Genomic DNA, 27,042 nt, shown 5'->3' with positions numbered 1-27,042 from the left:
GTGAACATAAAATAGCTGTTCTATTTCACAACTCTTATAAATTTGTTATCATTTGAAAAACAACAATGTATGTGGGATTGATCCCAATGAGTTGTTAAGGGAAAGTTTATATGGCTAAGTGCCCATAGTATAAAAAGTAAACACTTGATGTCTGAAGCTCCACGTTGAGCAACTTGATGACATTAATGAAGCACAAAAAACAGGGGAAAAGGAAATACTAACAGTAATAATGCAAATCATTGAAATAGAAAAACAGAAAAATTCATGAAATTTTATAATTTCTGGAGTTTGTGGAATTCTTTGATCTGTGGGTTTATTGTTTTCTTCAAATTTGACAATTTTTATCTGATCTGTCTTCAGATTTTTTTTTTGTTGTTCTTCTTTCCTGTTAATCCAGCTACATTTAATGGTAACCACTTCATACTTTCCCTGCTTACTGAATGTTTGCTCAGTTATTTCCAGGACTTTACATATATTAATTCTTCTGTTCTTTATTTTTTACTTCATTGAACATGTTTTTCTTCCCAGATACCATATTTATCATGTCCAGAAGTCCATTTTGGTCATTTCTTATTATGTACATGTGTTATGGAACTCTAGACAAGAAGATATGTTAGATGCAGCAGATGAGAAGTGAAAGCTAGTGACTTTGGAACAGTACCTTAAGAGAATGATGTAAAGGAAGTTATGGGCCCATGCTTCGGGAATTAGCAAAGAGCATAGTGAATTGAATTAATCATATTAAAAATCTAATTGAAACCTGACTTTGAAGTAGTAGTGTTACTTTTGAAAAACTAATCAGTTTTATTATTCTAAAGAATAGTAAATCCATTTATTGTCAGTCACTGTTGGATACTGCTTTATTAATGTATTGTGTTTAACCAGAATTTTAATTTTGTCTTTATGAGAATGAAGTAGATAGTACTTAAAACTAGGGATAGTTTTGTTTTACATGTAGAAGTACTAGCATCAGAAGTCAGTAATGAATAATGTTAGATTATAGGGAGTTTAATTCCTAAGTTTTGTTCTGCTGGCTTGTTAGCCACAATTGTGAGACTACATTTTTCTTTCTGATATGAAGTCATATGTTTGAGTGTAGAATTTAATTTCCTTTAGAACATTTTAGTATCTCCTTGGCTTTGCAATTCAATACTGAAACAATTTATGCATGTTGCTAGTACCAACCTACAGAAAGAACAATGACACAAAAAGTTAAAAAAATAAAATATTGGTCTTCTCCGTCGTGGGCGTTGTCAATAGTCTGTAAGAACGGTTACATAGGCATCATTTTTCTTCTGAACTGTTCTCTGTTAGATGTCACATTAGATTCAGCCTAACATCCTGGATTGCATTGCTGTTGTGGTATGTACCAAATTGGAGGTACTCAACAATATTTCCTTGCATTGTCCATGATAAATATTTGCCCAAGAGTGAGTAAGGGTGGAAGGGGAAGAAAGAAATGTTTTGCTTTTATAGAGGAAACTTGTAATGTAAGACTTATTTAAAGAGTGTTTATAGTCCATTGTTGGCAGTAGGGTGTGTCATACTGCTCTGTTCATTTTCAAATCTTAGTTGGTTAAGAAATTGCCTATGACTGAATTACATTTGATGATTTCATATGTGGAACTTCCAAAATGTTGCTGGAAAAACAGAATTAAAGATGGTATGTATTTTCTTATGAACTTTCTAGTGTCCCCTCATAACAGTTGATACATGTCATTCCACAGAGAGATGATTTTGGTGAAGTGAAAGGTGTTTATCATAAGAAACTAAGAGTTGGGGCCAGCACTGTGGCATTAGTAGGCTAAGCCTCCGCTTGTGGTGCCTGCATCTCATGAGAGTGCAGGTTCGTGTGTCCCAGCTACTCCTCTTCTGAGCCAGCTCTCTGCTTGTGGCCTGGGAAAGCCTTAGAGGGTTGCCCAAGTGCTTGGGCCTCTAGCCACGTGGGAGGCTCCTGGCTCCTGGCTCCTGGCTCCTGGCTTCAGATCTGCCAAACTCCGGCTGTTTGGGGAGTAAACCAGAGGATGGGAGATTTCTCTGTCTCTCCTTCTCCCTGTCTGTAACTCTGCATCTCAAATAAATAAAATCTTAAAAAAAAAAAAAAAAAGAAAAGAAAAGAAGAGTTAAAGACATGGATACGACGTAAACTTGGTGGGCACATTGTAAAACTGAAGCTTCTTGTTCAGTGAAAAGATAGGAAGTAGTTAAGTGACAGTGCCATCAGCAGTCTGCATGTTCTCTAAGCAGTGGATTGAGAAACTGCAATGGTATATAATAAGATTTTTTGAAAAAAATTTATTTATTTCATTGAAAGTGAGAGTTACAGAGAGGAAGGAAGAGGTAGAGAGAAAGGGAGATTTTCCATCCACTGGTTCACTCCCCATATGGTTGCAACCACTGGAGGTTGGGCCAGGCTGAAGGCAGAAATTAGGAGCTTCTTCATGGTCTCCCAGTTGGGTAGCAGGGGCCCGTCCACCCACCCAGCCCATCTGCTGCTCTTCCCAGGCCGTTAGCAGGGAAGAGACCAGAAGTGGAGAACTGGGACACACACCGAAGCCCATATGGGATGCTGGCATCTCAGGCGGTGGCTTTACCCTGTACACAATGCCAGCCCCCTATAATCAGTTTTTAAAAATTTCTAAATGCCGGCCGGCGCCGCGGCTCACTAGGCTAATCCTCTGCCTAGCGGCGCCGGCACACCGGGTTCTAGTCCTGGTTGGGGCACCGGATTCTGTCCCGGTTGCCCCTCTTCCAGGCCAGCTCTCTGCTGTGGCCAGGGAGTGCAGTGGAGGCTGGCCCAGGTGCTTGGGCCCTGCACCCCATGGGAGACCAGGAAAAGCACCTAGTTCCTGGCTCCTGCCATCGGATCAGCGCGGTGCGCCGGCCGCAGCGTGCCGGCCGCGGCGGCCATTGGAGAGTGAACCAACGGCAAAGGAAGACCTTTCTCTCTGTCTCTCTCTCTCACTGTCCACTCTGCCTGTCAAAAAAATAAAAAAAAAAATTTTCTAAATGCCTTTCATACTTTAATTTACAGAGTTCTGCATGAGATTGTTAACACCATATTCTTTCAGTTTGTTTAATGACTACTATTTTTCAGATACAATTAAGAGTGAACATTCTTCTTCTATTGATACTAGTAATATTTATTATTTTGTGTTGGCATATTTCACTGAAATCAGTCATTGGTTCTGAGAGATTAAGGAAAAATGGTCTGTTGCTAATAATGCCATTAATTCGTCAATTTGTCTGCTTCTGATGTCATTGTCTTAATCCCATCTACCATGTGGATACTGATATCCCTGAGTGTGCATTTTGACAAACAGGTAGTGGAGATAGGGGATGGAGGATACAGGTGTATCTATTTGCCTTTTTCTCCAAAAATAAGAAGCTAAAATAGAATGACCTGTCTCTGCTTACCTGTAGGAATATAATGGCTTGATTCTGGCAGCAGTTCGTGGCTTGATATGCTATCACTTTCATCAGTTAAGTTAATTGCTAATATATGACTAAATGGGAATTCAGGGAGAATGCTATAGCTGTCTGCTATGTTAGTGGTAACAGAAGTTCTGGCGCCATTTCATGGTCACTATTTGTGTCTGTCTATCAGAGTTAGAATACAGTTGTTTCTCTCAGTTTCAGCCTTCTCTATAGAATTTCTGTCAATTGTTGGACTCCATTAAGTGTGCGGAGGAAATAAAAGCCTGAATGACCAATCCACCAGGGGCTATGGATAGACCCTTTCTTTGTCCATATTCAGAGCACTGCATTAGGTCTCATTATCCATTTATAATAAGTGACCTCTGCCCCTTGGGTCGTTGAGAAATATTCAGTGTGCTTTTCTGACACATAGGGTACCTTTCTCGGCAGGCATACGAAACAATGGGATGTCTGGCAGTCTGCAGGACCAGTGTACATTGCAGGTTTTTAAATAAATACACAGCCTTGTGCCAAATCACTCTGTCAACATTTTTTCCTTTGCCCTATCTATAATGGTTCATAAATGGGCCAAGGGTAGCCTAAAGCCTATAAAATGAATGCAATAGTCCTTTCTCTTCTTTCTGCCTTATTCTTCTAACTCTAAAGGATTTTTTTTTTTTTTTTGGCCAGGTTTTTCACTTTCGTTTTCTAGAAATAGCTTGCCTTCATTTCTGATTTTGCATTTTCTGATAGAACACTATATAAAATCTTAGTTCTGTTGAGTGGAGAAAGCCCTCATTTCTGGGAATGTTTACCAGATGTACCCAGAGTAGCTCTGCAGGTTATCTGGACACGCTTAAAACTTGTTTTTTAGCCTCTGTTATGCCCCAAGTGCTTGTAATCAAGCCTCCCATGAAAGCTTGGAAAAGAATTCAGTCATCCATCCTTCCTTGGTCTAATTTACTTTCTGATGCAGATTTGGACCTTATTTTTAGTATCTGTGTTACATACCAATAGGAGTCAGTCGTGAATTTGAAGTATGTTGGGACAGGAAAGTTGTATGAAAAGCCTTTGAGAGTATAAGTTAAAATTTTTGCTTACCCTTTGAAGTCTTTAAAATACTTTGATGAAATACAAAATTTTTTATCATTTTTAAAGTTTAAAATGCATATTTTACATTAATAAACTGCTCATTTGAAAAAGCTTACTTATTTTGTATTTGTTGTCATGCAACTAATTATTTATTAAAAATATGTGACACATACAGGGATTTGAGCACCGTTTGTTTCCATGATTTAGACTCCCTGTGTCCAGTAGACCCAGTTGTCTTACTACAGCAGTGCGGTTTCCTGTTGAGTGATGTGCTACTGCTTGATCTCAGATTTTGGGGCCAGGGTGTCATCTCTGCACAAATCATCTTTGAGTCCACACACCGACTTTTCTCTCCAAAACAGTCACGGAAAACCCTATCGTTGTTAGGACTCTTTCTGTGACAAGAATTAATATATAAGGTGGATTATAGCACTGTTTGACAAATTGCTTACTAAATACATCAAAATTGATTGGGCATTCTGTATTTGAATTGACAAATGGTTGCATTAGGAGAAGGAGGGAAATCCATTAATTATAACTGCTCTCAACCATAGGAAATGTAATCATATAAATATGGATTTTGCTAAAGCGAAAGTATCTACTTTATGGTAGTGTTGCCTGTATGTGTATCTACACCTCTTTGTCATTAATACAAGCACTGCTCTTAGTGACTGTCCTTTAAATAATTAAAAAAAGAATTCTTCTGGGCTAAAAGATATGTTTGAAGCTCTTCTGAGTACATAGTGGTTTTAAAAATATTCCAGAAAATACCAGGGAAACCCTTAGCTCAGCCTTGAGCTCAATTTTCAGTCTCACCTCTGTTTGTCTTGTTTTTGCGTGTTCATGATTTCCCAGATACCCTTACAGATTTGTGACTGCTCCGGCATGTGTTTATACTCAGACATGGCAAGGCCTTAGACGTAGATGATTCTGACCTCCTTAATAGTGTTCTTAAGCTGGCGCCGTGGCTCACTAGGCTAATCCTCCACCTTGCGGCGCCGGCACACCGGGTTCTAGTCCCGGTTGGGGCGCCGGATTCTGTCCCGGTTGCCCCTCTTCCAGGCCAGCTCTCTGCTATGGCCAGGGAGTGCAGTGGAGGATGGCCCAGGTGCTTGGGCCCTGCACCCCATGGGAGACCAGGAAAAGCACCTGGATCCTGGCTCCTGCCATTGGATCAGCGCGGTGCGCCGGCTGCAGCGGCGGCCATTGGAGGGTGAACCAACGGCAAAGGAAGACCTTTCTCTCTGTCTCTCTCTCACTGTCCACTCTGCCTGTCAAAAAAAAAAAAAAAAAAAGTGTTCTTACCTTGAACGAGTCATTATTTTCTATACCTTAATTTCATCATGTTTGTAATTTTAAAAAGACTGAAGGTCCTTTCCAACATTCAGATTTTGGGGATCTTTGCTCTCTAATCTTGTAACTTGCTCTGAAACTTATGAAAATTCAGAACCAAGACATGTTAAAAGAGCGGGATAACAGCTTCAACATCAAAAGTCAAGGTCTTTGTCAAGATCTTTGTCTCACTTTTATATTTTAATGTAGTGACAGGATCAGTAATAATTCCTGAATGTGAAATAATAGAAACAAAGGTACTTAGGCAATTGTTTCTAGAAAATGTATGTCCTTTAAACATTTTAAAAAAGAGGTATTGGGACTAGTGCTGTGGCTTAGTAGGCTAAGCCTCCACCTGCAGTACTGGCATCCTAGAAGGATACTGGTTCATATCCCGGCTGATTCTCTTCTGATCCAGCTCTCTTCTATGGCCTGAGAAAGCAGTAGAAGATGGCCCAAGTGCTTGGGCTCCAGTATCTGCATGGGAGACCCAGAAGCAGCCCCTGGCTCCTGGCTTCATATCGGCCCAGCTCTGGCCATTTGGGGAGTAACCAGCAGATGGAAGACCTCTCTCAGTTATTCTACCTCTCGAATAAATAAATAAAATACTTTTTAAAAATAAGAGGTATTTATTTGAAAGGCGAAGTGACAGAGAAAGAGAGAGACAAACCCTGCATCTTTTTGTTCACTCTCCAAATGCTGCAACAGCCAGATCTGGGCCAGGCTGGAGCCAGGAGCCTAGAACTCCATCCAGGTCTTCCAAATGGGTGGTAGAGTTTTAAGAATTTGGGCCATCTTTCTCTGCCTTCCCGAGTACATTAAAAGGAAGCTGAATTTTTGTACTATTCTTTATTTCTAGGAATACATTCAAATTAATATGTGTATGTCTTTTTTTCTATGCTTTTTAAAATCTGCCTATTTTAAAATAAGCTATATCACTAATATGGACACATTTTTGTATTTCAGCCTCTTTTAACCCAATGATTGTGAAATGTGCATTTTTTAAAAATTTATTCTTTTATTTTGAAGGTCAGTTACACACACACACACACACACAGAGAGAGAGAGAGAGAGAGAGATTCTTCATCCACTGGTTCACTCCCTAGATGGCCACAATGGACAGGGCTGGGTCAGGCTGAAACCAGGAGCCAGGAGCTTCATCCAAGTCTCCCACATGGGTGGCAGAGGCCCAAACAGTTGGGCCATCGATCGGGAGTGGAGCAGCCGGGACTCGAACCGGTGCTCATACGGGATGCTAGTGTCACAGGCCATGCCTCTGCCTGCAACTCCATGATGCTGACCCCAAAGCCTGCGTTTTTAATATATTTTTTTCTTGAATAGTTTGTTTGATTTGTCAAATAATTTTATTTTCTTTCATTGTGTGTAAGATTTCATTATTAGTTTCTCTTAAAAATTTTTTTCCCTTATAATCTTTCTTACTGAAGGTAACCAACGGCACTGATGAAGCACAAGGGACGTGACTGAATGCCTTGAATTGTCTCTCTGCAGTTTGAATCTCTTCTCCTTATTGTTGTCATATGACAGCTGACATTGGCCATGTGATTTTCTGGAACTTGATGGAGAGACAAGAAACTCTGTATTCCTTCATGCCATAACTTTCTTGCCTTTTCTGTTGTGCTTTCTGTGTATTTTGGCAGCACATGAAGGACATCTGTAACGACCCTTGTACAGTGTGAAGTCTGGGGTCAGAAGTGATACTTTATAAGGAATTGTTCGAGGCTGACATTTTATTCTTTCCTTCTTCCTGGGCTATTTTGCAGGTGCTGGAGGGCTCTCCATGGTGCTGTCCTATAGACCTTTATATGGAGATGTAAATATTCTCATTCCACAAGGGTTTTACAGAGAATTTAGAATGATAGGCTAAAGTCATTTCTTTTATTCTTCTTTTTTAAAAATTTTATTTGAAAGGTGGAGCTACAGAGAGAGAGAGAGAGAGAGAGATCTTCCATCTGCTAATTCACTCCCCAAATGCTGCAGTGGCTGGGACTGGACCAGACTGAAACCCAGAGCCAGGAGCTTTTTCTGGATCTCCCACATGGGTACAGGATCCAAGCACGTGGGCCATTCTTCTCTGGTTTCCCAGGCACAGTAGCAAGGAGCTGGATTGGAAGTGGAGCAGCCAGGACTCAAAATGGCACCCATTTGGGATGCTGGCATTTCAGAGGGTGGGTTTTACCTGCTATGCTACAATGCCGGGACCCCAGGTCATTTCTTTGTCTGTGCATGTGGAGCTTCTTGGAGTTTTAACCTTCTTGTGTTATAATTTCTAGTCAAAGTAATTCTCCATTTGATTACATTGTGTGTTATCTCTGATTAGGAGAAGTATTTATTTAGATTACAGAAAATATCTTACTAAGCTAAGGAGCCACTGAATAAAGAAACCATAGGTATGGTACAGTGGATATTTGGGAACAAACATCTCTCAAATGTTTCATAGGATAAATTTAGGTCAAAATTAGGGAGTTACTTAGTAGGAAAAGAATGTGAAAATGAAAGGATAAGAAAGACAAGTTGTTACATAGTATAGATATAAAATGATATACTTCAGGCTGGTGCCCCGGCTCAATAGGCTAGTCCTCCGCCTGCGGCGCCGGCACACCGGGTTCTAGTTCCAGTCAGGGCGCCGGATTCTGTCCCGGTTGCTCCTCTTCCAGGCCAGCTCTCTGCTGTGGCCCGGGAGGGCAGTGGAGGATGGCCCAGGTGCTTGGGCCCTGCACCCCATGGGAGACCAGGAGAAGCACCTGGCTTCTGGCTTCAGATCAGTGCAGTGCACCAGCTGCAGCGTGCCGCCGGAGCAGCCATTGCGGGGTGAACCAGTGGCAAAGGAGGACCTTTCTCTCTGTCTCTCTCACTGTCCACTCTGCCTGTCAAAAAAAAAAAAAAAAAAAAAAAAAAAGAAAAGATATACTTCAATCAAAGTACACCAGAACTAAATGTCTTAACATGGATGGCACACAGAGTAGTGTGCTTAAAAAAATTTTTGTGTTAATTATGTCATCTATTTCAGTTATATTGTTTATTAAGAAACACTCATAAAAATATTTTTGAAAATTTTTTTATTATGGAAATGATCAAATATACATGAGATACAGCGAATTATATTAGAAATATACCCATAGCCTAAGTTCAGCAATTAGCAATATTCTGGGGCAAGTGTCATTGTGCAGCTGATTAAGCTGCTGCCTGCAGTGCTGGCAACCCATATTGGAATGCTGGTTCGAGTCCCAGCTACTCCACTTCCAATCCAGCTTCCTGCAAATGCACCTGGGAAGGCAAAGACCCAAGTCCTCTGGCCTTGCTACCCTTTTGGGAAACCAGGAAAGATTTCCTTGGCTCTTGACTTCATCCAAGCCCAGGCCATTGTGGCCATTTGGAGAGTAAACCAGTGGATGGAAGATCTCTCTCTCTCACTCTCTCTCTTGCTCTCTGTGTGTGTGTGTCTCCTCTTTGTCACTTTGCCTTTCAAATACATAAAAATAATCTTTAAAAAATAATTAACAGTATTCTACCTCTGTGATTTCTTCTGTACTTATAAAATCTATTTTTTTTCTCCTCTGTGGGAGGAAAGTCAACTACTGTTATGTCTTTTTTATACCTGAGTACTTCACTATGCCTCTCTTAATAAGGAATTTTTGAAAAACAGAACATGACTGCCATGCCATTCATTGTGTATTACATAGGTGAGGGAGTGGAAATGAATAGTTGAGGTAACTCTTTCACAATGTGGAGAATTAGAGGAAGATTAAACCCTGGATAATGTTTTCTTGCTTTTGGAATGATAGAAGAATGCTATGCAAATTGTGAACTAATGTTTTCTGTCTCAATTCTTCCCCTATCATCTTAATTCTGTGATTTTTATAATATATTTAGAGAGGCTGCAGGGAACGTATCATGGGTCTTTAATGATTAATCACAATTATTTAAAACTGTGTCCCTGAGTATAGGTTGAAAATGTTATCTAACAGGTCTAAACGCTTTCATTTTCCATGCCAAGCCAACTTTACGGTTTTTGCTTAGATTCATTGCTCTTCTTCATAGGTGTGTAAGGCCAATAAATTTACAATATCTGGCCTATTACCTACATTTACAAGTTGGTATGTTGCTAGCAGAATACAGTTTAATTACCAAGAATATTGATTGTTTATCTTTGTAAGATCAGCTTACAATTGATTCTACATACCCACTAATCATTTTGGTTTATTTTCGAGTGTATTGTATTTTAGAATATTCCTTTGGTTTTGATGGAGAATAGATTATTTCTGAAAGAAACGCATTTACCATGCAGGTTAGGTTAGTTGAATGTAAAAGTACAGTTGCCACTTCCAAGGATTAAAACTTATAATTCTCCATAGAATTTAGACTTGGATGCTTCTAGTTTTCAACAAATAATCATTCTCCACAACAAAAACATACAGTTCCATGTGTTTAAGCAGTTGATAAAGGAGCTCTTGGTGTCTGCATACAGAAATAATTATAGAGGCTGGTGCTGTGGCGTAGTGGATAAAGCCATTGCCTGCAGTGCTGGCGTCTCATATGGGCGACGGTTGGAGTCCTGGCAGCTCTACTTGTGATCCAGATCTGCTATGGCCTGGGAAAGCAGTGGAAGATAGTCCAAGTGCTTGGGCCCTAGAAGAGCTGGAAGAAGCTCCTGGCTCCTGGCTTTGGATCAGCCCAGATCTGGCTGTTGCGGCCATTTTGGGAGTGAGTCAGCAAATGTGACATCTCTCTCTGTCTGCCTCTGCCTCTGCTTCTCTGTAACTCTGCCTTTCAAATAAATAATCTTTTTTAAAAAAATGATAATGGGTTATTCATGGACATAGCCTACATAAGCACATGAGAAGTCTCTCCCCTTCTCCTTTTTAGTTAAATCAGTAATCCTTTAAATTAAAAAAAAAAAAAAAACCCATGGTTCAATATTTAGTTATATTACCTTTTTGAAGACAATTGTATTGCTTTTTAGTTTTATTATTTTTAATCTTTATTTATTTTCATTTACTTGAAAGGTAAAGTGAGAGTGAGAGAGGGGGTCAGGCAGAGAGAGAGAGAGCAATATCTTCCATTTGCTGGCTTACTCCCAGATACCCTCAACAGCCAGGGCCTAGCCAGGCTGAAGCCAGATCTCCCTCATGGGCAGCAGGGGCACAAACACTCAAACCATGAAATGTTGCCCCTGCGGATGAGTTAGCAGGAAGGTTGATTGAAGCCAGAATAGCCAAGACTCAGACTAGAACAGTGTCCATCCCATAATGTTTTTTAAATTTCTGTTTATTGGAAAGTCAAAGAGAAAGACAGACATAGAGAGCCAGAGAGCTTCTATCTGTTGGTTCACTCCTCATTTCCACAATGGCCAGCACTGGGCCAGGCTGAAACTGGGAACCCAAACCAGATATCTAGGTGACAGGTATCCACCTACTTCAGCCATCACTTGTTTCCTGCCACTGTATGCATGAGGCAGACACGTGAGTCAGGAGCAGAGTCAGGACTGGAATGCAGGCACTCTGATACAGGATGTGTACATCCCAGCCGGCATCTTAACCACTGTGGCAGGCACCTGCCCCAACCTAGCTTTTGTCTTTATGCATCAGTTTCACCTGTTTCTTGATAGGCATGTGATTTGTTCATTTCTTGATTACGGGTAGATTATAGTACCATATAAATAATAGTGTTTTGATTGTACAACTTTCTATTAAATACAGAATTTTAGGTAGCTGCATGGAGTGCACAATTCTTATAAGGTATGGAAGAATGTTCAGTGAAAAATAGGTCTTCCCTGTCTTCTGGACATCCACACCTCCTCGTAGGAGGTAACTGCTATTTCTCATATCTTGCATTCGCAGTTTTCGCTGTAAGTAGCACTCTGACCTCAGATTCAGTCCTTACGGCATTTTTGTCTGGATGAAAAGCCCACGAGAGCATTTCAGGCATGGAAAACCAAGACACTGTGGCAAAAAATGTCTCACATAAAGGACGTTGGTGGGTGAGACCCCAGTCGAAAGAAGTGGTCATCAAAGGAGGAGGTACTTTTCACTGAAGGGAGGAGAGAACTTCCACTTTGCTTTTGGCCTAGTCTAAACATTGACAGAGTTTGTGGATTCAAAAATCTTGCATAGCCTAGGCAGCTCATGTCAAGAGTCTTGAGTGATCACTGATCACTGACGTAAGGTGTTAATTGTTAAATTAACGCCAGGAATCACTGTGCACTAACTTCCCATGCAGGATCTCTGTCTTCAAAGAGTTATGTTATGAGAGTTAACAGTAAAACTTGTTCTCGAAGATTTATTTTGTTTTAGTGTATTAAGTGGAGAATATTCTTATGTCTCATAAGTTTTAGTTACGCCTAAGAGTCCAACTCCATGCTAGTTTTCTTAGGTGCCTCCTTAACTAATGATAAAACTTGTTCTCAAGGACTTACTTTCTTTTAATGTTCTAAGTGGAGGATTCTCATGTCTCATAAGTTATAGTTGTGTCTAAGGGCTCGCAAAACATGTATCATTTTTGGGTGCTTCTTTAAAGTTAATTTTCTAAAAAAAAAAGTGAAATTAACTTTGAGATACAATGACTTTGAACAGCCCTTGTCTTGACTGTTGAGGAATGTTTTTTGTTTTTTCTTTTTTTGTGCAAATTTTTTGAAATCTTTTTTTTTTCTTAAGATTTTATTTATTTGAGAGGTAGAGTTACATACAATGAGAGGGAGAGACAAAGAGAAAGGTCTTCCTTCTGTTGGTTCACTCCCCAAATGGCTGCAACAGCCGGAACTGCACCGATCCAAAGCTAGGAGCCCGGAGCTTCTTCCGGGCCTCCCATGTGGGTGCAGGGGCCCAAGGCCTTGGACCATCTTCTACTGCTTTCCCAGGCCATAACAGAGAGCTGGATTGGAAGAGGAGCAGCCAGGACTAGAACAGGTGCCCATATGGAATGATGGTGCCGCAGGCGGAGGATTAACTTACTGTACCATGGCACCAGACCCTTGTACTCTTTACTTATATAGAGTTGGTTTTCTGTGTATAACATTATTTGAAAATTGATCTTAGGAATGGGAGATGAAGGGGGAGGATGGATGGGAGTGTGTGTGGGAGGGTGGGTAGGGTATGAATAATCACTGTATTCCTAAAGTTGTACTTATAAAATGCATGAAGTTTGTATTCCTTAAATCAAAGGTTTTTTGGGGGGTAGAAAAAAAGAATGATTTTGTTGATATATGAACTTAACACATCTAGGCAGGGTATATATCCCATGGTTAAGATAAAGTTATTATCTATAGGCTATAAGCAAGTTACTATTCAGTTATGATATAAACAGTTAAAAACAGGACATGTGGAAGCTGTTTTTCTAGCTGTCCTGCTGTTGTTGGTTTAAGGTATATGTGGTGGTACAGCCCCCTTAAGTGTGCTGCGGTAGTATGTGTTAAGTGGCCACTGTGTGTATCTTTCCTGCAAGTATGTTCTCCTTGGCCTTAACTGCAGATGTTTAAAGAAGGACTTTGATATTTTTGCTTAGTGGAGTAGCTGGTTTGGCCAATAACATGAAACCATTATGCTTTGTTCTATCATTTTATGAGATATATAAGGTCATTCTGAGAAGTAAAGCTTAATTGTGAATCCCATCACATTCCCTTCAGTTATAACTTACTCCAGTGCTGAATGTTCATTCACCTGTAAGGCAGCAGGAACACAAATAAAATCTCCTTAGTTATGTGTTCTCTGGAAATACTGTCAAACCTTGAGAGTACAGAAACTCAAATGGGGGACGGTGGACATGTCCCCAGAATTGTATTACACACTTTAATTTGTTACCCTATAAGCAATGAGGTTGTCATTTTTCTAATTATATATTGCCTGTGACTGTTCTTCTGGGAATGTGGAATAAAAGGAAAGTGAAACCAGAGAGGGGCTCTGACTGACTGTTAGAAAACTTTAATAATTAATTAGGGAACATCTCTGGTACCACAGGGTCAGGGGGCAAGAAGGAGCATTGATCCATTTAATATATAACGTAGATAAAGCTTGTTCCCCTTTATGTATTGTCACACTTGAGTTGTTGTTGCATTGGTATAAGGGTTGGCTGTTAATAACAGAGCAGCCAGAGATGGATTGTGCTAGTGTATAACTGTTTTATGAGGTTCAATGAATTCCTTTACATTTAAATTGTAACATTTACAAATCAGCTTGTGAGTTTTAATACCAGCATTTCATAAGGTATTTAAGTGTCTTACTTTTGACCTGAGAAACCTTTTTTAGTTCTTAAAAAAACTTGCTTCAACTTTTGCCATACTTTCATAAGTATGAAATAACTCTTGTAAATTTGTAAATCTCAAATTAAAATTAGTACTATTAATGCGTGTTGGATATTGTATGTGACCTTCTATGAATTGGTTGTTCATTGGAAGCTGCCTTTCTTCATTTTGCTTTAGGATTATTTGTTTTGAGGGCATTTCTTTTTAAAAGACAAATTTTTGTTGTAATAAGAAACCTTATTCCCAAGCAGAATTTCGCCCTGGGATCTTGAATGCTTTCTGATCAGAAGCAGAGTCTGGTAAAGAGCCCTCTCCTGTTGTGTGGCTGCTGTAGAAATGCTGTTTTTAATAAGTACCAAAAATATATTGAAGTTTGTCCTTGGATGAGAGTTTATCACTGTTGCCCTTTGGGTGAACTTTGAGCCTGAGCTGTTTCATTCAAGGCAGCATGATGTCATTTAACTCACAAATTTCTCTGTTGCTAGAAAAAGGAATGTTGTTCTCCTAAATAACCTAAAGAACTGAAAAATTCTGGCACAACATTATTCACCTCTCAGGTCTCCATGGAAGGCTTTAGCATGGTAAAGGATTTTTATTGTTTGCAGGAAAGGTGGGGATGTGATAGAGAGTAGTGGAAAACAAGAACAGCATATGGTCCTGAATCTGAAGACTCCTTTTTTCCACTGGCCATGTAAAACTCAGCAGCCATTACATTCCAGCTCATGCTCACTTCTCCAAAGAAGAGACTTTGGATTGGTTGTGATTGGTTAATTGATTTCTTTGTTTCTTTCCAGCAGAGCTTTCTCCTTCCTCCCTAAAGTTAAAATATTTATTTATTTAAGAGATAAATGGTAAACTCTCATCTGCTGGTTCACTTCTCCAATGCTGGGAACAAATTGGGAACCCAAGAACCCAGCTTTCCCACGTGGGTGGCAAGGACCCAGGTGCTTGAGCCATCACCTGCTGCCTCCCAGGATGCGCATTTGTAGGGAGCATGGACTGGAGAACAGAGCCAGGATTTGATAGCAGGCGCTCTGATGTAGGACGTGGGTGCCTTAACCACTAATCTGTCTTTATGAGTTTGTGAATGAAAAGACTGAGTTCTTCCTAGATGTAAATGTTCTGCATACTTTTTGTGTCCAACTGAACTTTAAAGTAGACAAGTGAATCAGTATCTCACATGATACATTTGGGTCAGCATTTGTACCTTTTTTGAGGAGCAGTAGCATTATGATTAATTTCAGGGAGTAGAACGAGCCACTTCGTGTCAGCTAGAGTTCAGAGTCTAGGATTTTCTAAGAGTGGAACTTGTGGTTGATTGGTTGTACTCTCTCAAGCATCCAGAGCTACAGCCATGAGAAATTGTTACTGGAAGTTAATGAAATGTCGTGGAAGAATAGAACAAGAACAGAGCAGAACCTCAGTTTTCCCCTTCATTGTTTTCACAGACAAGCACTGCTCTGTGGTAGTGTTAGAGTATGTGTTAGTTTTTGTAAAGAGGGTGCTTACAACCTTTGTGTGGTTGGTCTTTTAACTTTAAATCTGTTAACAATTCCTTTTTTTTTAAATTTCTTTAAACAGCAATAGATGGAAGTAATTTTTATTTTTCTACCTTAAAATAATACTTAAATCTTATAAACTTCAATTTTGGGAAATCTGATATTTTTCATGAATAGCCATGCCCAGTACACTAAAAAGAATAATTAATTGCATGCCTTGGTATAAAATATATTGAGTATATTAATGATAAAATCTTATCTTCCATCTTTTAAGTGGAAGACTAGATTTGTTGCAGATGAATGTAAGTTATTCAGATTTATCTTTTTCTTTTCTTTTTTTTTTTTTTTAAAGAATTTGGTTCCATGAAATTGAGGTTATACTGAATTGTCATGAGGTTTAAATTTCTCTAGGACTTGTAATAAATCATACTTGGAACCTTGGTTCAAACCTACCATAACCAGTGTTAAAGGGATGGATATTTAAAGAAACCTAAGGATGTCCATAAAGATGTCTTTAAATACAATGTTTCCCACTATAGCAAAAAAATTTTTGCATAACTTAATACATCGTACTTATGGTTCACAAACTCACAAATACTGCATTTTCCATGAGTAAATTAAAAATATTCTGTACCTAATGATCCTTATGTTGTAGAATATATCTACATTCAAAACCAGAATTCTTAAAAAATCTATAGATTTGAAACAAAGTCAGTCATGAATTGACTTTGGAATGCTAAGAGTTTTTTTATGTAGGATTCAGCATTCAGGCCATTATTAAGGGGACATTTAATCTTTCTACGCATAGCTTCACTTGTTTTGTTCTACTGATTTGGAAGCATTTTGACTTAGATTTACAAAACTAATTTGTAAGTTCTACCCTGAAGCAAATTTGTTCTTGTTTGCTTTACATATAAACAAATACAAAAATACATAAATATATTATACACACCTATTATCACTGTAAGATAGCAAAATATACTTAGTGAATGTTTTTTCTTTTTTTTTAGATCCTATTTACTCACAATAAGCATGGTTTGCTTCCTGAGAACACAGTATAAACAGTCTGGTTCATAGTTCCCTCATAATGGTCTACTCATCCTATCTTTGCTTGTTGATCTTTATTTGTCAGATGTGTGTGTGTACAGGCAATGCTTTGAAGTTGTATTCTGTTGAGTAAATAGATTGCATATCCTTTTGGTTAGGTAGATAAGGTATGTTTGAAGTTACTGAACCGAAGGTAGGGATGGAGCATGACAACCCGTTAATCTCAGCATTCCATATCCTTCTCTTGTACCGGTTTATAATGTTATTTAAATAATACCAAACATTGTTTAGGAAGCTGGTATGTATCTTGCTCTATTGCATTTGAATTTGAAAGATGTATAACATTCATCTGACTAAACTCTCCCAAGTAAGTTCTCATTTTTTTCCTATATTTTAGAAAATGTGAAAATATTAAGCTCAACCAGTTATACTCTCTTCAAAGGTTGCATCTAAATTTCTAGGGCTTCCAGGGTATAAAGTGTGAGATAAAGAGTTTGAAGATGTTTTACCCTCATAGTTGCTCAGTTCCCCGCTACATAATGAGCCACGGTTCTTACCCATCTCTGCATGATCTGTGCTTGTTTCAGCTCCCCGTCAGTCAGCGCTCTGGGATATATCTGTATGATTCCGGCACACATAGAAAACATTTTCTCACTTAAGCATGGGGCACATGGTGACTTTGTCACACCTGGCTGTGCAGACATACAATGTGAATACTGTTCTATTCTTGTACTGTGTGGGATCATATCAGACTTTATTTCAATCTTTTTTCTTATCTATGAGTAAAGGTTTTTTAATCTTTTCTCCTGATATATCACTTTTTTCCTAAGTCAGAGAATGTAGAGAGTTTTCCATACCTGGATTAGGGTACAGTTTAAAGTTTCACTAGATGTAAGGGGTGGGGAAGGCTCCTTATTTCATATTTCATTATTATCCCACATGACTTGTATCTTTTTATTTTTTTAAGGTTTGTTTTATTTAGGGACTGATGCTGTGGCATAGTAGGTTAAGCCTCCGTCTGCAGTGCAGGCATCCCATAATTGGCACCGGTTCATGTCTAGCTGCTCTTCTTCTGATCCAGCTCCCTGCTAATTGCCTGGGAAAGAGCATAGGATGGCCCAAATGCTTGAAAGGCAGAGTTACAGAGAAAGAGAGACAGAGAGAAAGCTTCCATCCGCTGGTTTACTCCCTAAATGACCGTGATAACTGGGGCTGAGTGAGACCAAAGCCAGGAGCCAGGAGCTTCTTCCAGGTCTCCCATGTGGGTGCAGGGGCCCAAGGACTTGGCCATCTTCTGCTTCTTTGCCATGTGCATTAGCAGGGGGGCTGGATTGGAAGTGGAGCAGCTACAACTTGAATTGGAGCCTGTATGGGATGCCAGTGTCTCAGGCCGTGCTGTTACCCACTCTGCCACAACGCTGACCCAGAGACTTACATCTTTTTTTTTTTAACTTTTATTTAATAAATATAAATTTCCAGAGTACAACTTTTGAATTATAGTGGCTTTTCCCCCCCATAACCTCCCTCCCACCAGCAACCATGCCATCTCCTACTCCCTCTTCCATCCCATTCTTCATCACAATTCATTTTCAGTTATCTTTGTATACAGAAGATCAACTTAGTATATGCTAAGTAAAGATTTCAACAGACTACACCCACACAGACACACAAAGTACAGAGTACTGTTTGAGTAGTAGTTTTACTGTTAATTTGCATAGTACAACACATTAAGGACAGAGGTCCTACATGGGGAACAGGTGCACAGTGACTCTCGTTGTTGATTTAACAATTGACACTCTTATTTTTGAAGTCAGTAATCCCTCGAGGCTCTTGTCATGAGCTGCCAAGGCTATGGAAGCCTCTTGAATTCACCAACTCTGATCTTGTTTAGACAAGGCCATATTAAAAGTGGAAGTTCTCTCCTCCCTTCAGAGAAAGGTACTGCCTTTTTTGGTGGCCCGTTCTTCCTGCTGGGATCTCACTCACAGAGATCTTTCATTTAGGTTTGTTTTGTTTTGTTTTGTTTTGCCACAGTGCCTTGGCTTTCCATGACTGCGAAACTCTCATGGGCTTTTTAGCCAGATCCAAATGCCTTAAGGGCTGATTCTGAGGCCAGTGTGCTGTTTAGGGCATTTGCAATTCTGTGAGAGACTTAAATCTTTGTATTGCACATCTTTTGGTGGATTCAAAACATCTTTAATTAGAAAACTGTGGTTTATAAAAGAAAAGTGACATGGAACTTCTGCTTACAATCTTGACTTGGTAATTCTGCAATCAGGTTTATGGTTGTGTTTCTTAGATGAGTATTTATTTGGAGTCCTTACTGCTTCTTTTGGAAAGTATGAGTCGTGGAGAGGATCTTCTGGTCCTCCTACTCGTCCTCCTCCCTTTTCACTGTGGCAAACTCTGAACATACACAAAACTAGAAAACTAATTCAATGAACCTCCCTGACCAGAAATGATCAGTTCATGACTAGGCTTCTTTATTCCATATTGCTATTCCCTGCGCCCATGCCAGCCAGGTTTTTTTTTTTTTTAATTGTCCACATTTTTGTGATGGATAATTAACTGTCCAACCATTCTGGTGCCATTTCTTACTCTGAAATCCAAAACTCTAACCATCTATTTACTCCTTCTTTACTGCTTATTCTATGACAGTTACTAGTCTGGGCTCAGCTTGTTTATGAGAAATTCATCTTAGGTACTAATTTTTTTTTTTTTTTGACAGCCAGAGTTAGACAGTGAGGGAGAGAGAAAGGTCTTCCTTCCGTTGGTTCAACCCCCAAATGGCTGCCGCGGCCAGCGTGCTGTGCCGACCCAAAGCCAGGAGCCAGGTGCTTCTTCCTGGTCTCTCATGTGGGTGCAGGGCCCAAGCACCTGGGCCATCCTCCGCTGCCTTCCTGGGCCACAGCAGAGAGCTGGACTGGAAGAGGAGCAACCAGGACTAGAACCTGGCGCCCATATGGGATGCCGGCGCCGCAGGTGGAGGATTAACCAGTTGAACCATGGTGCTGGCCCCTTGGCTATGCTATTATTACAGAAAAGTGTTAGGCATCTCTTTTATAAGGTTTAAAGATCAAATTGTACATTCTAGAGAGTTCTTCAGAATAGAGTTAGCTTTCTTTAAGAGAACAGAGAAATGAGGGAACAAGTTAGGCTTCCCAGATTGCTTACTGACAATAGCAATATCAAATGAAAACTAGCAAACAATTTTAAGTAACAACTTATGAAAACATTTAACTGAAGGTCCAATGCCTTCTATAAATTTCAAGACAATAGTGTATGTATTTGGAAACATTGCTTAAATATCTAACAGAAGTGTAACTTGTTTGACCAGCAAACTCAAGTACAAACGTCAACAAATTTATAACATCTGGTACAGAAATTTAGGTCACGTGAACCAAAAAGGTATCTTTGATTAACTTAGCAGTTTGAATTTATGGACAATATTTTATCTATAAGCCAATTAAAACAGAGCTCTTAATAAATTTTCCATGTAGGGGAGAGCGCTGTAGCGTAGTGGGGAAAGCTGCTGCCTGCAGTGTCAGCATCCCAAGAAGTCATCATGTGGATTAATCCGTATGCATTCAATAGCATCTGAAGTTATTGGGCCTAGTTCTTGCCTAGAAACCCCAGGCAAAATTAAAACAATGAGGACAGTTGTCACCTGATTAAAAAAAAACTCCACTGGGATTAAAATCAGCAGTCACAAGCAATAACAGAAGAACCCTGGTGGCTCACTGAATAGACCAAGGACTCTGTGACACTCTGGAAAAGAATTTAATGCATATCAGAGCACATGCAGAGGTCTGTTAGGGCTCAGAGTGGAGGGGCTGGCACTTTTTGTAACTCACTTAAGCTAACTTCTCCATCCTCTAGCTTGTCGGCAGACCAGGTAGCGGTGTAGAAAATGACGAGGCATTTTTCTGTTAGCTTGCAGGCCAAAGAAATAAAAGTAGATAGTTTGCCTCCTGGCTGGAATGAGAGCATAAAAACAGAAGTGTGCTTCAGGTCTTATGTGTCCTGCGTTTGAGACATCTCGAAACTGTCTCGGTGCCTGTGGTGTCCAGATGTGCACTGAAGCCCACAGGGAATGGAGGAAGGTGAGAGTAGGGTTAGCATGTGTCACCCACTCTCGCTCAGCCTTCCTGCCTGTAGCCTAGGGTACATATTTGTCAGAATAGCACACACAGGGAGTGATCAGTTCCCTTACTGGTGGTGTGCTAGACGGGGTCTCTGCCTGGTCAAATATATACTGTAGCTTCTTCTTAGACATAAAGAAAAATAGCTGTTCTATGCCTCTCCTTAGTCTTCTCTAATAGGCCTGATCTCGACAATGAGCTTTCATGGCAATCACCTTAGCAAAGGTGTTTGTAAGCTAAAGTGCCAGCCCTGGCTACCACCTATGTTGTGACTACACAAGTGAAGTCACAAAGAAGCTGAGTGGGAGAATATAGTTCTCCCCAGTTAAACTCCTCTGTGGTAGCTGACAGTGGGGACCCGCAAGAGCAGACTGGAGAAGGAAGGTGGAGGATACCAGAGACATGCTAAGAGTTGTCTGTGCCATGTGGGGACTGCAGCTAATGGGAGTCTAGATCGACAGACTGCCTGTCTGTAAAGGAGATAGTTAGACTTTAACCCAGAACTAACAAATGAAATATCTAGGAGATACCCACTAATGAGACCAGGAAATTGAGGTTGTAGAAATTGTGGAGACTTGATGAGGTATAGAAAGCATTTAGAGAAGCAGAGAGAGAGAGAGAGAGAGAGAGAGAGAGAGAGAGATCTGCTGAGATCTGGGGTATAGGAAAAACTCACTGAGGCATGGAGCCGGGAGCCCATGGCCTCACTCCAGGCTGCGCCCAGTCTCACTGACAGATTAATCTCCAGGAAGGAAGAAGAGAATGCAGTTTCAGCCTACATCCTAATGGGCCACTGGGATCTGATGTCCAGTCAGGGAGTCCTTGAAAAATGCCAGAAAGTGGCCCTGTCCTGTATTTCAAGGTTACTCCAAACCTTTCTCCCAGTCCCATGTGTTGGGCCAATCCCTGCAAAAGGAAGCTGGGTTGGGCCAGACCAGTATTCCAGAGCTGAGATGAGAAGCAAGAAGAGTGGAATCTCTGGCTTACAGCTCGTGAGGACTCCAAAAGGTCAGGGAACTGGCTCCCTGTTGGAAACTGCGTTTCTCGGCCCAGCACCGTTCCTGCAATCGGAGCCTGGTGCCCAGCCACAAGACCTTCTGATAACACTGGAGTGTAGCCCCAGCCAGAATCCATCAGTTGTCTCAAGGCCTTCTTCCAGGCCCATGCAAAGGGCCGATCCACGCAAGAGGGAGTGGAGGTGTTTCACGGCCCAACACCATTCCGGCAATCGGAGCCTGGTGCCCAGCCAGGAGACCTTCTGAAAACGCTGGCGTGTAACCCCAGCTAGAATCCATCAGTTGTGTCTAAGCCTTCTTCCAGTCCCACACAAAGGGCCGATCCACGCAAGAGGGAGGGGAGGTGTTAGGATAGAATCCTAGCTCCAGGGGATTGATCTAGCCTTAGTCAACAAGCCTTGCCCCTGAGTCTTAAGACTGGCTGCCACACTAATCACTTGTAAGTGGCTGACAGGGACCCGGTGTTTTGAGAAAAATGCAAGTTACTATGAAGGAGAGAAAGGCTCTCCAAAAAAAAGTGACAATAGTCCACATGCTCACCAGTCCAGTGGGATGATTGATGTTGGGTCTACATCACATCACGCTGGAGTTGCAGTCTGAGTCACATTGGAGTTGCTATCTAAGTCATGGCACCAAAAATGTTACGGGAAATTGGCGAAGAAATTACTGTTACCTTGGTTCTTTGTCTCACATAGAAGGAGAATTTCTAAGCGGATGGCAAAGAGATTTAGAAATATTTATTAGAATCAGGGACCTCCAGCCAGAGTGGCATGGAGGGGGGCTTCCAAGAGAGGAAAATCCCTATTCCCTTACTACTTTTTTTTTTTTTTTTTTTTTTGGACAGGCAAAGTTAGACAGTGAGAGAGAGACAGAGAGAAAGGTCTTCCTTCTGTTGGTTCACCCCAAAATGACTGCTATGGCCGGCACACTGCGCTGATCCGAAGCCAGGAGCCAGGTGCTTCCTCCTGGTCTCCCATGTGGGTGCAGGGCCCAAGGACTTGGGCCATCCTCCACTGCACTCCTGGGCCACAGCAGAGAGCTGGACTGGAAGAGGAGCAACTGGGACAGAATCCGGTGCCCCAGCTGGGTCTAGAACCCGGGGTGCTGGCACCACAGGCGGAGGATTAGCCAAGTGAGCCATGGCGCCCACCCCTATTCCCTAAATTCTTTAAAATTTTTTCTACTCTTATCTGCTTTCCATAGCATGTCCTGACCTCTAGACATTTGTTCATATTCACCTTTTTCACTGGTATTTAAGGGGTAGCATTTAGGGAATCCTCCTACTCTGTGTTAAGAAGTTAATATACATTATATGTATTATAAAAAGTGGCATTGTTTAGGGCCAGCTCAACTTTTTGAGATCCAGTTTGCTTACCACCTTTGCAACATGTACTAGAATTACTTCCACAAGAATGCTTAAGTAAATATATAATTATCATTCACCTTCAAGAATGTAGATGTGTGTATTTTGATCACTTGTGCTTTATACCAAATGCCAGCATGCCTCCCAGCTGTAGCACCATGATTTTAAAGAACTAACTGCTGAATGTTTTAACCATTGTACATTGATTACATGTTAATACTTTATGTACCCTTTCTCATCTCAAAGCTTGCTAAGATTAAGATGTTTTTGAATATGTGCCTATTTAAATCTGGCCCTAGATTATACCTGTTGGCTTCGTTTGTATCTGTTCCATTGAGATATAGTCAGTCAGGATATCCTGTTCCACAAGAGCGCAGCAAGGGTGGCATTTGCCTTCTTTCTTTGGAAGTATACACCTTCTCTAGGAATGGATGTTAGGAGATTCTAAAATGCTCACACCCTTTGCTTTCATTGTTAGGTTTCTCAAAGCCTTAGGAGATTTTTGGACATTGATGTATGTACAAATATCTCTGGGAGATGGGAATTATAGGATTGTTGTCTGTTTCTTATTCTTTTCTATTCCTTCCATATCTTGTTAGTTCTCATCTCTCTTCCTCTTTTTCCATAACTTCATTGCCTGGTTTCTCTGAGTTATAAAATGGTAGATGGGGCTAGGGAATATATGGGAAATGCCTGTATCTTGAGCTCTTTTTGGCTGTGCACCTAAAGCTGCTACTTAAAAAAAACTACGGGGGGGCCGGCGCCGCGGCTCACTAGGCTAATCCTCCGCCTTGCGGCGCCGGCACACCGGGTTCTAGTCCCGGTCGGGGCGCCGGATTCTGTCCCGGTTGCCCCTCTTCCAGGCCAGCTCTCTGCTGTGGCCAGGGAGTGCAGTGGAGGATGGCCCAGGTGCTTGGGCCCTACACCCCATGGGAGACCAGGAAAAGCACCTGGCTCCTGGCTCCTGCCATCGGATCAGCGCGGTGCGCCGGCCGCAGCGCGCCGGCTGCGGCGGCCATTGGAGGGTGAACCAACGGCAAAGGAAGACCTTTCTCTCTGTCTCTCTCTCTCACTGTCCACTCTGCCTGTCAAAAAAAAAAAAAAAAAAAGAGAGAGAGAGAGAGAGAGAGAAAAAACTACGGGGGATGGGGTTGGTGCCGTGGCAGAGCAGATTAAGCTGTGGCCTGCAGAACCAGCATCCCATATGGGTGTCAGTTCAAGTCTCGGCTACTCTACTTTCTTTTTTTAAATTATTTTTATTTTTTTATTTTTTATTTATTTGACAGATAGACAGTGAGAGAGAGAGACAGAGAGAAAGGTCTTCCTTCCATTGGTTACACTCCCCAGATGGCCACAATGGCTGACACTGCACTGATCTGAAGCCAGGAGCCAGGTGCTTCCTCCTGGTCTCCCATGCGGGTGTTGGTGCCCAAGCACTTGGACCATCCTCCATTGCCATCCCGGGCCACAGCAGAAAGCTGGACTGGAAGAGAAGCAACTGGGACTAGAACCCAGTACCCATGTGGGATGCCAGCGCCGCAGGAGGAGGATTAACCCAGTGAGCCACGTGCCGGCCCCTCGGCTCCTCTACTTTCAGTCCAGCTCCCTCCTAATGCACCTGGGAAATCAATGGAAGATGGCCAAATCCCTGGACCCCTGGACTTGTGGGAGACCTGGAAGAAGCTCCTGGCTCCTGGCTTTGGCCTCATTCAGCTCCAATTACTGTGGCCATTTAGGGAGTGAACCAGCAGATAGAAGATCTCTCTCTCTTTCTCTGTCTCTTTCTTTCTCTGTAACTCTGCCTTTCAGGTAAATAAATAACTTAAAAAAAAAAAAGCTGTTTGGAAAGGGATTCTACATTTTCCTATGAAAAGGCTGTTTTTTTTTTTTAAGATTTTTTTTTATTTGACAGGTAGAGTTATAGACAGTGAGAGAAAGACAGAAAGGTCTTCCTTCCTTTGGTTCACCCCCCAAATGGCCACTCTGGCCAGTGCTGCGCTGATCCAAAGCCAGGAGCCAGGTGCTTCTTCCTGGTCTCCCATGTAGGTGCAGGGGCCCAAGCACTTGGGCCACCCTCCACTGCCCTCCCAGACCACAGCAGAGAGCTGGACTGGAAGAGGAGCAACTGGGACTAGAACCCGGCACCCATATGGGATGCCGGTGCTACAGGCACCAATTGAGCCATGGCACTGGCCCCAAAAGGCTGTTTTCTTAAAAATTATATTTATTTTTATTTTGAGAAAAAAGAGAGGTAAAGACAGAGGAAACAATATCTTCCATCTATGGCTCAGTAGGCCAGGCCGAAGCCAGGAATACATTCTGAATGTCCCACATAAGTGGCAAGGATCCACATATTTGAGGCATCACCTGTTACCTCCCTTGTGCATGTTAGCTGGGTTGGAAGTGAAGCCAGAACTTGAACCAGGGACTCTCATACGGGAAGCAGGCATCTCAAGAGGTGTCTTAACTGCCGTGTTAAAGGGCCACACCATGACTGAAATTTCTGGTGGGGTAATATATGGTTCAATATATTGCGTTGAAACTCAATTAATGTTTGATGAATCATTTTCTTGTTTTCACTAAGAATGGGTCCTCTTCATATGAAAAAATAGACTGTAGTCAGAAACTACATGTTTCTTTGGATAATTTTTTTGAGTAACTGAGAATGCTTTTAATGAAATATGCATTTTTGTGCATACCACATATATGAAATTATAGGACGGACTCTTTTAAGCAACCTTAAAGTAATCCTTCAATGAATAGGTTTGACACTATTGCTCATTATACTTTGCTGTTAACATCATCAGTCTTTTTCTTTTATGGTGAAAATATATCATTACTAATTTTGTACAGAAAATGTATCCTGAATTACAGATCTTTCTTATTCCTAAAATCTTCTGAAATTGCTTGCTCTTTAATTATTTGAATTGCCTTGGTGCTTTAAATGTTGTATTTTATAAGTTAGGACAGTGTCCATGATGCTTGTGCCCAGATCTTTTCCATTGCCTGAATTAAAGTGGCTTAAATCCATTTTCTTTGTTCTATAGTGGTGCCCCCTGGAAGTCCTGGGCCTATTACTCGACATGGGTCCTATGACAGTTTAGCCTCTGACCATAGTGGACAGGAAGATGAAGAATGGCTTTCACAGGTAAAACTCTGAAGTATTTGGGTATTAATGTCAAAACAAAAATCCACTATTTGTTTTCATTCTTGTCCTTAGAGAAAAATGAGAAGAATTGGTAACTCTTACATATTGATATTCTTTCTCAGGAATAATGTTACAATTATATACATAATATTTTGTATCAGTCCATACATACCTGTGTGTGTGTGTGTGTGTGTGCACTTTCATACAGAGAACATTAAAAAATGTGTGTATCTTTTAGATAACCCATCTAAAGCCCTGGGTTTTAGACAGACTCTTTGGAATAGATTTGTATCAGATTTGAAACAAAAGTTAACCATGATAGTATAGTGTAGCCATTCATGAATCTTTGAAATTTGTTTGTGAAACCAGTATTTTCTTGTGACTGGTTCATACTCTGATTACAGAAGTTGAATGTTCTACACAGCCTCGGCACTAGTGGTGCATGAGAGTTTCCTAAACTGCTTTAAGGTTGCTTCTGGTCATCTGAACCAGTCCTGTAACCTCTTTAACTGACCCTTCCTCCCCTATCAGGTAAAGCTATCTTCATCTCCAGAGATTTGAAATAAAAAAAAAAAATACTTGGGCAGATTTCAAAACGATGAGGATTACAAATGGCTTCATTACAAATGCTGTTATGTCTGCTTTAAGTTTGACATCTCTTGGTGAAGTTAATGACCTGTCTCTGATTACCAGCCTGGAGCTTTTCATCAGACAGGTGCCTCAGAAAGAGTA

General features: G+C 41.0%; 1 protein-coding gene across 21 annotated transcripts in view; it reads left to right on the top strand.

The window, feature by feature from the left end:
* The window catches only part of BCAS3 (BCAS3 microtubule associated cell migration factor), a 611,182-nt gene that overhangs the window by 295,997 nt on the left and 288,143 nt on the right, over positions 1-27,042 (top strand). For all 21 annotated transcript variants that reach the window (XM_070060998.2, XM_089317313.1, XM_070061000.2 and 18 more), the window contains one exon: positions 26,210-26,310. In XM_070060998.2, the coding sequence (XP_069917099.1) occupies positions 26,210-26,310 (101 nt within the window). The remainder of the gene's footprint in view (positions 1-26,209; positions 26,311-27,042) is intronic.

The sequence above is a fragment of the Oryctolagus cuniculus genome, chromosome 17 (genome assembly GCF_051225735.1).
Source record: "Oryctolagus cuniculus isolate XC-2025 breed Fujian yellow rabbit chromosome 17, ASM5122573v1, whole genome shotgun sequence".
Taxonomy (NCBI): Eukaryota; Metazoa; Chordata; class Mammalia; order Lagomorpha; family Leporidae; genus Oryctolagus; species Oryctolagus cuniculus.
This window is presented reverse-complemented; position numbering and strand designations above follow the sequence as displayed.